Genomic DNA, 13,035 nt, shown 5'->3' with positions numbered 1-13,035 from the left:
CTAACAATGTATCGATAATAACAATAAGTTTTAGAATACGTACATACTCTATACATACTTTACAACAATGTATCGATAATAACAATAAGTTTTAGAATACGTACATACTCTATACATACTTTACAACAATGTATCGATAATAACAATAAGTTTTAAAATACGTACATACTCTATACATACTTTACAACAATGTATCGATAATAACAATAAGTTTTAGAATACGTACATACTCTATCTATACATACTTTACAACAATGTATCGATAATAACAATAAGTTTTAGAATACGTACATACTCTGTCTATACCTTCTTTACAACAATGTATCGATAATAACAATAAGTTTTAGAATACGTACATACTCTAACTATGGGGTTTGAGTTCGTTTTACTCTACCATACAGTAACCTAAATTAAGTTTGTGAATAATGTTATTATATTTCGTCGAATTCGTTTTTCGATATGATACAGCGGATCAACCGTTTAATGATTGTGTATATATGATAGAGATTTCTGTTCTTCTTTTTTCACTATGTTGTTGGAACTGTTACTGACTTCACGAGTGTATCATGGTTTAAAAATCTGTCCACGTATTGTTACACTGGGTGAGCTGATCAAACGCGGATGTAATAATCGTAGCAAACTTATTGGTATGAAGTTTTGAGACAGCGATTTGTGTGATGAGAGATTTATTTCTCTACAACGTTTCGTCTATAACAGGGATACAAGATGAGGTACGTGATCATGTCTTACTGTTAGAGACGAAACGTTGTACAGAAATAAACCTAATAGCCCACAAATAGCTGTTTCAATATTTCATGTTGTTCGTTAGTTAAAAAGCAAACAATACAATTACTAGCGAGATTTCTAATTACAGTCATGTTTGGATAATGTTTCTGGTAAGAGTTTTCAACGTAACAATGATTTGATCAACAATTATTAGTGATATTTTTAATTACAGTCATGTTTGGATAATGTTTCTGGTAAGAGTTTTCAACGTAACAATGATTTGATCAACAATTATTAGTGATATTTTTAATTACAGTCATGTTTGGATAATGTTTTCTGGTAAGAGTTTTCAACGTAACAATGATTTGATCAAAAGCTTATCTCTCGTCTCCCACCTCTTATACAAATAATATATTAAAGAAATTTATCAAAACAATGCGTGCTTCTGAAGCCTTGGAATGTTAAAGACTCTAAGACATTTTTTTTATTAATAATTATAAAGCTTTTGAAGTTTTGTGGGGGTTTTTTTCTCCACTTTTTAAATTGTGTACAGTATCACGTCTTTCAGTACCCCCCCCCCCCAGGTAGTTGTACTGGAAATTTGAGGAATTAGAACGTTCGGGGTTCGATCCCTGCAATAAGCTGAGTCCTGGTGGGTAATTGAGCAACTTTACAATCAGAACAAACAAATTCTCACCACATTTTACCATCTCTGGTAAATACAATCATCTCTGAGACATGAACACGAACCATTACGTTCTTACAGCGTTAACATATCTTTATAACTTCACAAAATGTTACATAAAACGTGTTCCGCATACGTATTGATTAGCAGTATCCCGCCCTGTTCGAGTCCAGTCACGGACTTGTGTGTATTATGACATAGTTGATTGTTGTAATGAACATGTAAGTTTTATACACACGACGTGGAATTTTGGACTCAAAATTCCCTTTGTTTAAATACTTTGTTTTAACGAAGAGTTTTGGTTTGAACCGTTCAGCAGTAGGAGTACGCGTCCAAGGTAATATTCAAACTACTGTTGTTGTTTTTTAATGAAGAGCTTGACTCTTAACGCGTCCAAATTATATTCAAACTATTGTTGTTGTTTTTTAATGAAGAGCTTGACTCTTAACGCGTCCAAGGTAATATTCAAACTATTGTTGTTGTTTTTTAATGAAGGGCTTGACTCTTAACGCGTCCAAGGTAATATTCAAGTTACTGTTGTTGTTTTTTAATGAAGAGCTTGACTCTTGACGCGTCCAAGTTATATTCAAACTATTGTTGTTGTTTTTTAATGAAGAGCTTGACTCTTAACGCGTCGAAGGTAATATTCAAGCTACTGTTGTTGTTTTTTAATGCAGAGCTTGACTCTTGACGCGTCCAAGGTAATATCCAAACTATTGTTGTTTTTTAATGCAGAGCTTGACTCTTGATTTAAGCTGTGAACTGCTTTAGATTACTGACATTATTAAGTGTCTGTAGATTGCTTAAAGTTCAACACAAAGAATATACACCAACAGATTTCTGTTGTGGGAGAGGAAATACACTGTACATTTCAAATAAAAGTCCAAAGATACGGCTTGTGATACGGCTTACGACGTTTCGACCACTAGTGTGGCAACCATCAGGTAATTGTCTCTGTTTTGCGCGATAATTTTATTCCAACGTTAATAGAAGAAGAAGAAGAAAAATAAAAGAATAATTAATTATTCGTGAACTTAAACCTAATTTACATCAAAACACAGATGTCAGCCATAAATGTTTTCTAAATTGGAACAAAATTCTCGCGCAATATTTCACAAAATAGAGACAGATACCTGATGATAGGCACACAAGTGGTCGGAACGTCGTAAAAATAAAGTTAAATAAAAAAATTACAATCCACTCACAAGCCCTATCTTTAGACTTTTATTTCAAGGTTTGTATTCTGTTCTGACAGACAATGACAGTGTTGTTTTTAACTAGAACTTGTGGCCAGATGGTGAGGGTCGCTGGTTCGAATCCCTGTTCCACCAAACATGCTCGTCCGTTTCAGGTGTGGGGGCGTTATAACGTGATGGTCATTCCCACTATTCGTTGATAAAAGAGTAGCCCAAGAGTTGGCGGTGGGTGGTGATGACTAGCTGTCTTCCCTCTATTCTTTGACTGCTAAATGAGAAACGGCTAACGCAAATAAGCCTCGTGAAGTTTTGCGCGAAATTCAGAACAAACCAAACTTGAACTTGTAACCATTAAATCACCAAACCTTTGTTCGTAAGTTGAGTTGTTTTAACCTATGCTACCCCCCAGTGGCTCAGCGGTATGTCTGCGGACTTACAACGCTAGAAACCGGGTTTCGATACCCGTGGTGGGCAGAGCACAGATGGCCCTTGTGTAGCTTTGTGTGTAATTAAAAACAATTAACCTATGCTATTTTACGCTGTACGTAGTTTGAAAACAGAGCAATAATGAACACATTCTTAAGATAATTAACAAAATGTCCCTCTGCATAATACTGAACAGTTTTATGCCCTCTACACATGAATAGGAATAACTGTGTTTTAGGGACTGAAAACTATACCACAAAACTTTTAAATTTCTAGTATTTCAATGACAGACACAATGTTCATGGTCATGTCTATTTGTTTCTGTTTTGTAATCGTCTTTATTTTTTATATAAGTTTGTTTGTTTGTTTTTGAATTTCCCGCAAAGCTACACGAGGACTATCTGCGCTAGCCGTCCCTAGTTTAGCAGTGTAAGACTAGAGGGAAGGCAGCTAGTCATCACCATCCACCGCCAACTCTTGGGCTACTCTTTTACCAACGAATAGTGGGATTGAACGTAAAAAAAGGCTAAAAGGGGCGAGCATGTTTGGTGTGACGGGGATTCGAACCCGCGACCCACAGATTGCGAGTCGAGCGCCCTCTAACCACCTGGCAATGCCGGGCACATTTATATAAGTAATACGTATCATATGTTAGTATAACTATATAGTCAGAGTCATAACCGTACTATAACATTATAACAATAGTGAAACAACAGTAGTATTCTATACTCGAGAAATAGAACGTACAAACAATTTTATAATTTAGCGAATGTTCTAATATCAAACAGTTTTACATACTAGCCCAGAAGAAGCCGCAAAAGCGAAAATTTGTATTTTAATTATCTGGATTTTTTTTTCGATAATTATTATCAAAATTTTTTTTTTAAATAGTTTTTCTTTTATCATAAAATAACTTGAAAACAAAACGAGTGTTTGATTATATAATTATTTCCACGCAGCGTTCCTTCTAAGCACCAGTATCGAAAGACCGAGTCTGGCCGAGACCTACGGTGTATCCACGGTTGACACGTACGGCGTTCGGAACAATAAAGAACCCGAGAGGCGTACGCGATCTCCCGTTCGTTTTGACGCTGAGGCTTCACGTAATCCAAACAAGCTTATACATCCAAAACTGGTGAACGTCGACTGTGAATTACAAATGAAGTCCCTTTGGGAAGAATTCAACCAGCTACAGACTGAAATGATTGTGACTAAGGCAGGAAGGTAAGTGTGTGTGTGTGCGTTGTTTTTAAATTCAATTTGCCCTCAGTTTGCCCTAGACTAAGAATCTTAAATTTAAAAAGCAGCAGTAAAAGAGGTGGAAATTATCATTATTTTTAGTCTCATTATGTTTGTCTCAAAGCTCCGAAGCGTCAATATCTGTATAAATATAATAGTACTATCTGTTGTATGTCCACGTAACTACTTCGCAGGGTGTGGATGGATCTTCACCGAAACTGGTATGGAGGTTCATTAGGTCCGTATGGGGGTACATACAAATTTTCAGTTTTGCACTTTGAGGTTTTTATGCGTGTTTTTTACCATTACTTCCCCCCCCCTCCCCCTGCTGATGGATCTTCACCGAAAATGGTATGGAGGTTCATTAGGTCCATGCGGGGGTACATACAAATTTTCAGTTTTTCCATTTTGCGAATTTTATGGCGTTTTTGCATTTTCTACCACTGCTTCGCCCCCTGTTGACGAATCTTCACCAAAATTAGCATGGAAATTTGTTGGGCCCGTGCGGAGATGCATAGAAATTTGCGGTTTCACACATTTTATGTTTTGCAGTTTTTATGGGCGTTTTTCACAATTACATATAAGGGAAGCAACTTTTCATGTCCTAAGATAACCTTTCATTCATCATGAATTTACATAACTTGCGTCCAGGGGACGGGTACTCCATCTAGTTTATAAATACGTTTCTTTTTAACATTCAAAAGAAAAACATATATTTCATCAGTACAGTATAGTATATCGTGAAAAAGACAACAACAACAACAAAACAAGTTATTTGCTTCTCGACGTTTCTAAATCAAACCGTTTCATTATAATGAAAAACGACAGGCCGTTGCTACTATCAAAGTAAGTGTGTGTTAGCGCTCTGTCAAAGACAACTAACTCTTCGGGCAGTAGGGTATTTAAAAACGTTTCGGATGTTTATTTCTAGGATTTTTCGCGAAACTTTGATAACGCTGGTGTCTATTACTGCAATAGGCTAGTGTCAGTAACTTATATATATACCGATTTATCTTTATACCGTACAACGACTACTTTTATGTTAAGTTCAACACGTATAAGGAATTGGCCAAACAAAATGGGTGAAATAAGTTATTTTCTTTTATAAGAGGCCTAGTAGTGCAGGTCTAGTGAGATTAATTGCAAAATTGGCGATTTTATTTTTAAATTTTATATGAGTCACATGCTAGGACCCTGTGACCCACAAAGTCCTGAACCCACAAACAGTTGAGTGCCTATAAAGCTTGAAAAAAAACAAATTTGAAGGATCCAGTAATTTAATACATACGACGGCTACAAACCTCCATTGTTCGTCCATCTCTTTTTATGTTATGCCGGGAGTGGCCTAGTTGCTAGAATGCTTGGACGGTAAATCAGAAGGTTCGACGTTCGCGTCCCATTACCACAAAAAAAAAGTGATGATCAAATCTCACTCACTATTAAGCCAGAGTAGCTAAAACGTTGGCGGTGGGTACTGTTGACTAGTTACCCCGTGTCTATCAATTCAAAATTCAGGGCAGCCGTGAAAAGCTAGACTTTTGTGTAGCTTTGTGCGAAAATATTGAAACAAGATTTCTGTGTTGCCAATTGTGGAATTGGATGCATACTTTTTAAACCTCAATATATATATGCCACCTAGTGATGGGCAGAGTACAGATAGCCTATTGTGTAGCTTTGTGCTTAATTACAAACAAAAAACAATATATATATTTATTTATAATTCTAGCATTATGTAACTATAAGTTTAAATTTAAATAAGTATCATATCCGTCTTGAACTAGATTGTTAGATTTTTTTATCTACAAGTTTTGAGTTTACCACGTTGCGTTTTAATACATTTCTATTACAACGTATCTTATGTTTAAATCATATCCACTTTGAATTCTCTAAATTTTTAACTTTTCTTCATCTACAGTTTATTTACATATTGCATCGAATACCATTGTTTTTGTGTTACCACATGTTTTAGAATGTTTATACCCTGCTGATAACATTTCAATGTGTACGTGTGACAAAACGATTAAAGCTATCAGCCACCATCCCTAATTTTGACCTATATGACTAGAGCCAGTCAGCAGCACCCATCATTCACGCTAAGGGACTGACTAAACATTGTTATAACGCACCCACAGATTAAAGTGCGGGAAATATTTTGTGGTATTGCACGGAATCGAACCCAGCTTTCCAGCGTCGAAATCCAGTACTCTACTATAGGGCCAACAAGGGACCGTTTACATATTGCATTGAATACTATTGTTTAGTTGTTACGACTTGCTTTAAGAATGTCTATGTCTTGCTGATAACGTTTTAAAAAAAATACTTCGTAAAGTTCACACGACGTATAATCGACGAGTTTCCAACATGCATGTCTATGAAGCATATGAAACTGTAATATTATTAGTATTATTATTTCGCTGTGCATTGTTAATCTTACCAGTTATACACTGTACAACTAACTATATATACATAAGTGCTTTAAACCTCGTTACCCCATGTTAGGCTTAAGAGCTTTAAGTTTCGTGACTCCATATTAGGCCTAAGAATTTTAAACCTCGTGACCCCATGTTAGGCCTAAGAGCTGTAAGTTTCGTGACTCCATATTAGGCCTAAGAATTTTAAACCTTGTGACACCATGTTAGGCCTAAGAGCTGTAAGTTTCGTGACTCCGTATTAGGCCTAAGAATTTTAAACCCCGTGACTCCACGTTAATGAAAATGTATTATTTTTGCATTTCATACCACGATTTCTTATTACAAGATACAGTGTCCTTACAAAATGAGGAATGTCACATCGTGTTATAGGGTTTAAAGATATATCGTGTGCCTTTAAATAATTGACAGAAAAGTAAGATGGAGTCGTCCCTTATCATACATTTTAAAATTCAGCATCAACCAGATTTTGTTGTTGATCATTACAGACTACACTTTCATTGGCTATCAAAGTAGTGTTTTGGTTTTGGTTTTCATCTGTCAGAAATTGTTAATGAAACGTGTTCAGATAATGAGGTCTACTAACTAAAAAAAAAAAAAAAAAACCTAAACTGGAACTATTCTGCTGAATCACGATAATGTTGTTTTACAGGGGGGAATCAGTCAAAGCCCTCCCCCTTTGTTTATAAGTGATCTCCAGTGGCAGAACATTTTCTGTTTTGTTTTTCTGCACGCTTCCCAGGCTGAGGGTTAAAATGTGAAGGAGACCATGAATAATTACACCTGACAAGCGTGAAGTTCTACCATTAAGTGATCGATAGGCTTCTTACACTAGATGTTTGTCATTTTTCTGTCATCTGAATATCAGTTTTCAGAGATTTATTGGTGGTGAAATCTCGGGTAATTGGCTGTAGGTCGAAAATTGGAACGATCACTTTTAAACTATCTGGCCAAGCTGTTTAACCCCCTCTCTATGTCCGAAACAAAAATGAGATGTATCAGTTGGTTAGATGAAATGAACTGATAACTGTTTGGTAAATGATAAAATGCAACCCACGTGTGCATGTATAATCTATTAGGACTTACTTGGCACTCTGGCACAAACATTTTGGCCATTACATGACTGGTCGAGTCATTTGCAAGTAAAATATACATAACATATTTGTAAAGAATCTTAATTTGAATTTAGCTTTAATTTCTTTTCTGCTTCTAAAACAGTTGGATGCAAAACGGGATAACATTAACCTTAATAATCAGTGTGTGTGTATATTTGGTGATCATTCCAGGCTGCGTATCGGAAAGTCCAAAGTTTGAGTCCCGATATTATGCTGAACACACTCCATACTGTCAGCTAGGGTGAGTTATTGCTGCAATAGTCAATTCCGTTGTTCGATTAAAAATAACCGTATTAACGACGGGTGTCACTGACTGGTTGGTCAACCTCCGGTCAACAGTTCCAACTTCTTAATGTAGCACTGATTATGCTTCAAGCTTGAGCCTCTAATCTGTGTGTCACATAAGGCGTCGTTCAGATTGAAAATATCAAATATATCCTTTAATATAATTAAAATACTCATATGAGTATTAGTTAGGAGTTGGATTATTACTTTCACGTCCCAGGTGGCTCAGCAACAGATGTATGGGTCTAAAATTCAGGGTTAGTTTCTTGTGGTGGACTCAGCGCTGATGACCCATTGTGCACCTTTGAGTTTTAAAAAAAGAAGTAAATAATTACTTTAAAGATTCCGTTAATGCCCCATAAAAATAGGTGAACCCAAATTTCTGGACACTCTCCTGAATTGAACATTGTAGGCTCCCATCAAATCTTTTGACGACTGGCTAGTTAAATGTGAATTGATGGAATGTAGATACTGGAATCTGCTGTTACGTCAATATTAGTAGCCCTATTGTAGATAACCTAATTGAGCCTGACTAGCCAAAACATTTCTTAAAATTTCATATATATATATATCATCGTACCTATATAAAAAATGATTAAAATTCTGGAGGACTAGGTCAAGGTTCAAGATCACGACAGTGATATTTGTTTACGCAGAAGAGAAACACGAGCTCTTGTTTCAGTGTGCAATATATATTATACAGAACTCAAGACTCATTAGTCTTTAAGTCACGAATCATTAGTCTTTAAGTCACGAATAATTAGTCTTTAAGTCACGAATCATTAGTCTTTAAGTCACGAATAATTAGTCTTTAAGTCACGAATCATTAGTCTTTAAGTCACGAATCATTAGTCTTTAAGTCACAGGTCATTAGTCTTTAAGTCACGAATCATTAGTCTTTAAATCACGAATCATTAGTCTTTAAGTAACGAATCATTAGTCTTTAAGTCACAGGTCATTAGTCTTTAAGTCATCAATCATTAGTTTTTAAGTCACAGGTCATTAGTCTTTAAGTCACGAATCATTAGTCTTTAAGTCACGAATCATTAGTCTTTAAGTAACGAATCATTAGTTTTAAGTCACGAATCATTAGTCTTTAAGTAACGAATCATTAGACTTTAAGTCACAGGTCATTAGTCTTTAAGTCACAGGTCATTAGTCTTTAAGTCATCAATCATTAGTCTTTAAGTCATCAATCATTAGTCTTTAAGTCACAGGTCATTAGTCTTTAAGTCATCAATCATTAGTTTTAAGTCACGAATCATTAGTCTTTAAGTCACGAATAATTAGTCTTTAAGTCACGAATCATTAGTCTTTAAGTCACGAATCATTAGTTTCTAAGTAACGAATCATTAGTCTTTAAGTCACAGGTCATTAGTCTTTAAGTCGCAGGTCATTAGACTTTAAGTCACGAATCATTAGTCTTTAAGTCATCAATCATTAGTTTTTAAGTCACGAATCATTAGTTTTAAGTCACGAATCATTAGTCTTTAAGTCACGAATCATTAGTCTTTAAGTAACGAATCATTAGTCTTTAAGTCACGAATCATTAGTCTTTAAGTCACGAATCAGTAGTCTTTAAGTAACGAATCATTAGTCTTTAAGTCACAGATCATTAGTCTTTAAGTCACGAATCAATAGTCTTTAAATAACGAATCATTAGTCTTTAAATAACGAATCATTAGTCTTTAAGTCACGAATCATTAGTCTTTAAGTAACGAATCATTAGTTTTTAAGTCACGAATCATTAGTCTTTAAGTCATCAATCATTAGTATTTAAGTAACGAATCATTAGTCTTTAAGTCACAGATCACCAGTCTTTAAGTCACGAATCATTAGTCTTTAAGTCACGAATCATTAGTCTTTAAGTCGCAGGTCATTAGACTTTAAGTCACAGGTCATTAGTCTTTAAGTCACAGGTCATTAGACTTTAAGTCACGAATCATTAGTCTTTAAGTCACAGGTCATTAGTCTTTAAGTCACGAATCATTAGTCTTTAAGTCATAGGTCATTAGTCTTTAAGTCGCAGGTCATTAGACTTTAAGTCACGAATCATTAATCTTTAAGTCACTGTTCATTAGACTTTAAGTCACAGGTCATTAGACTTTAAGTCACGAATCATTAGTCTTTGTTATAAAACTATTGGATTTCTATTTGCAATTGAAAAAGTTTAAGGCCAATAACACTATCAGCCACACTTGTAGCCAGCGGTATGCAATAGTGAAGTTTACACGTGACTAACTTTACACATGATTAACAATGAAGGCTCCTTTCTCCAAAATGTCCCGTTTTTTGTCTCTACATATCTAACTATAGAAATCCTTTGCCTTGGAAATGGCCGTGATATATTCTCCCACCTATAAGTCTATCCGTGGCGGCATTGCACTATCGAATGATCGAGAATTCGCTGTGAAACAAAAATATAGATGCTAAACATGTCGTCCACAGCGCCACGGTTCGGGTCGTGTTCGCATCAACACGTCCCTGTATTAGTACATACAAATCGTTTGTATGATATGTGATTAACTCTCTGTCTAGTACAAAGCATTCTGATGGGTATTATTTTAAAACGTATACGTCCCAGTTTCGTACAGCTAATAACATCATTTCATAAAACCCAGTGGAGAAATCACAAAAACGGATAATAATACGTTTTAGGCAGAGTAATAGACAGAAGTTTATAAGTATTCGAAATACACCAAACCTTCCAACTGAAACTTTAACATGTTAAAGCATCATAGAAACGTTAACAGTTGAGCAGATCTACAGTGCTCACGGTTGAAATACGGGGACCATAAAGCAATGAAATTCGGGGAGCATAAAGTTATGAAATTCGGGGAGCTCACGGTTGAAATACGGGGACCATAAAGCAATGAAATTCGGAGAGCATAAAGTTATGAAATTCGGGGAGCTCACGGTTGAAATACGGGGAGCCTGAAAAACGAAAAAATGACTTTAAAAAAGGCGCCAAATAAACATGACAGTGACACATAGTTGGTTAGTACTATAGATTACAAAATGGGAAAATAAATGTGTTATAAGCATAAGGTATAAATATATTATTTGTTTGTTTAAATACAAAGCTACAGAACGAACCTTTTTGAGCAACGAACGGTTTGAGCTACAAGTCTATATTTTGACTCCATTAAAATTGATAAGTACTGTAGACATGGAGTCAAAATAGGGATTTGTAGCTTGAGAAAATAACGTAGACACTATTTCCAGCCTTTTTTCTTTAGATTCCCTATTTACAGGCTTGAAAATATAAAATTTTCCATTTTCATTCTTGTTTCTTTACTTTTTTTTTGACGATCACCATTCCTCCTTTTTAAAAATTAACATATTTTACTAATCTTGTGTTAAACAGATTTCTCGTGGTTGAGGGTGAAATAAAAATGCAACAACAACAACAACAAAACCGAGAACGTATAGCTGGTTAGTTAGTTATATAGAAAAACAGATAGACGATTGTGAAATTGGGTGTCACAACAATTAGTCAAACAGCCCCACGTCACTGGTCCTATATTTCCTCTTTAGCTTGAACTTCACGAGTCATTCTCACGTCCTAACTTATCTAAGATTCTTCTCTAAACCAGATTATGTTATTGATCAAGAGCCGATAAACTATCCAAACGACAAAGATTTCAAGTTGTGATTTATCACTTCAGAGTGGTCTCCACTCTTGACATAACCGTTATTGTAGTATCACTATATAAATCGCCATTCGTTACTCGAGTATGTTTTGGAACGACTGTTTATACACTTTGTTTAGATATAGATCAACACCATGAAAACAGCCACAATTGGCCTTGACTGCGAAAAAAAAAACTGTTTACAATCTGTGTAAATCCACATTTAAAGTGGAAAATAATTTGTGTAAGCCAAATTTATCAGCTTTCTGTTATAAAATGACGAGACGTACAAAATGTCTAACCAACAGACAAAGTCAAGTCTTTGACTTAATAATAATACAAAAATAATACATTTTCATTAACGTGGAGTCACGGGGTTTAAAATTCTTAGGCCTAATATGGAGTCACGAAACTTACAGCTCTTAGGCCTAACATGGGGTCACGAGGTTTAAAATTCTTAGGCCTAATATGGAGTCACGAAACTTAAAGCTCTTAGGCCTAACATGGGGTCACGAGGTTTAAAGCACTTAGGTATATATAGTTGTACAGTGTATAACTAGTAAGACTAACAATGCACAGCGAAATAATAATACTAATAATATTACAGCTGTTTACTTTTGATACTCACGCCAAATCACTAATGTTTTCGGATCTAAATACAGTAATGTACGAACGGTAACGTTTGCGAACAGACAAAAATCAAGCTTGTCTAGCTGTTGGCTTTTGATGCTCACTAATCTTTTCGAATCTATGAACAGTGACGTTTACGAGAAGCTGTAGATAAACGATAGATTTTGATTACTTGTAAATTACTGTGAACTTTCTGAGTCTGTTTCCTTACTCTTTTATATATAGTTTAGAAATATCCTAACTTTTTCGACTACCACAAGTCTTGCATGCTAAACGTTTCTTTGTACCTGAACAACAACTGAAGACGTAACAAAATATAAATATTTGGGAATTATCATAGATTTTTATTTTTCATGGAAATCACACGTCGAACACACATATTACCAAATTAAGACTTTATGCGTGTGAAATATATAAACTTTAATTTAATACTTTCCCCCTTGTATGCCAGTTAGTTTATATCTTTATATGATTCTGTGGTTCGTTGTGGTATAACAATATGCGGGTCTACTTCCAATTCTTATATAATGGTATAACAATTCGCGGGTCTATTTACAATTCTTATATAATGGTATAACAATACGCGTGTCTATTTACAATTCTTATATAATGGTATAACAATACGCGGGTCTATTTACAATTCTTATATAATGGTATAACAATACGCGTGTC

The 13,035-nt window shown here is 35.1% G+C and overlaps 1 protein-coding gene across 2 annotated transcripts in view; it reads left to right on the top strand.

Annotated features, from left to right (window-relative positions):
* The window catches only part of LOC106466594 (T-box transcription factor TBX1-like), a 39,422-nt gene that overhangs the window by 1,650 nt on the left and 24,737 nt on the right, over positions 1–13,035 (top strand). For both annotated transcript variants that reach the window (XM_022394622.1, XM_013926888.2), the window contains exon 2: positions 3,993–4,257. In XM_022394622.1, coding sequence (XP_022250330.1) covers positions 3,993–4,257 — 265 coding nt within the window. The remainder of the gene's footprint in view (positions 1–3,992; positions 4,258–13,035) is intronic.

Source organism: Limulus polyphemus, unplaced genomic scaffold (assembly GCF_000517525.1).
Source record: "Limulus polyphemus unplaced genomic scaffold, Limulus_polyphemus-2.1.2 Scaffold2314, whole genome shotgun sequence".
NCBI lineage: Eukaryota > Metazoa > Arthropoda > Merostomata > Xiphosura > Limulidae > Limulus > Limulus polyphemus.
This window is presented reverse-complemented; position numbering and strand designations above follow the sequence as displayed.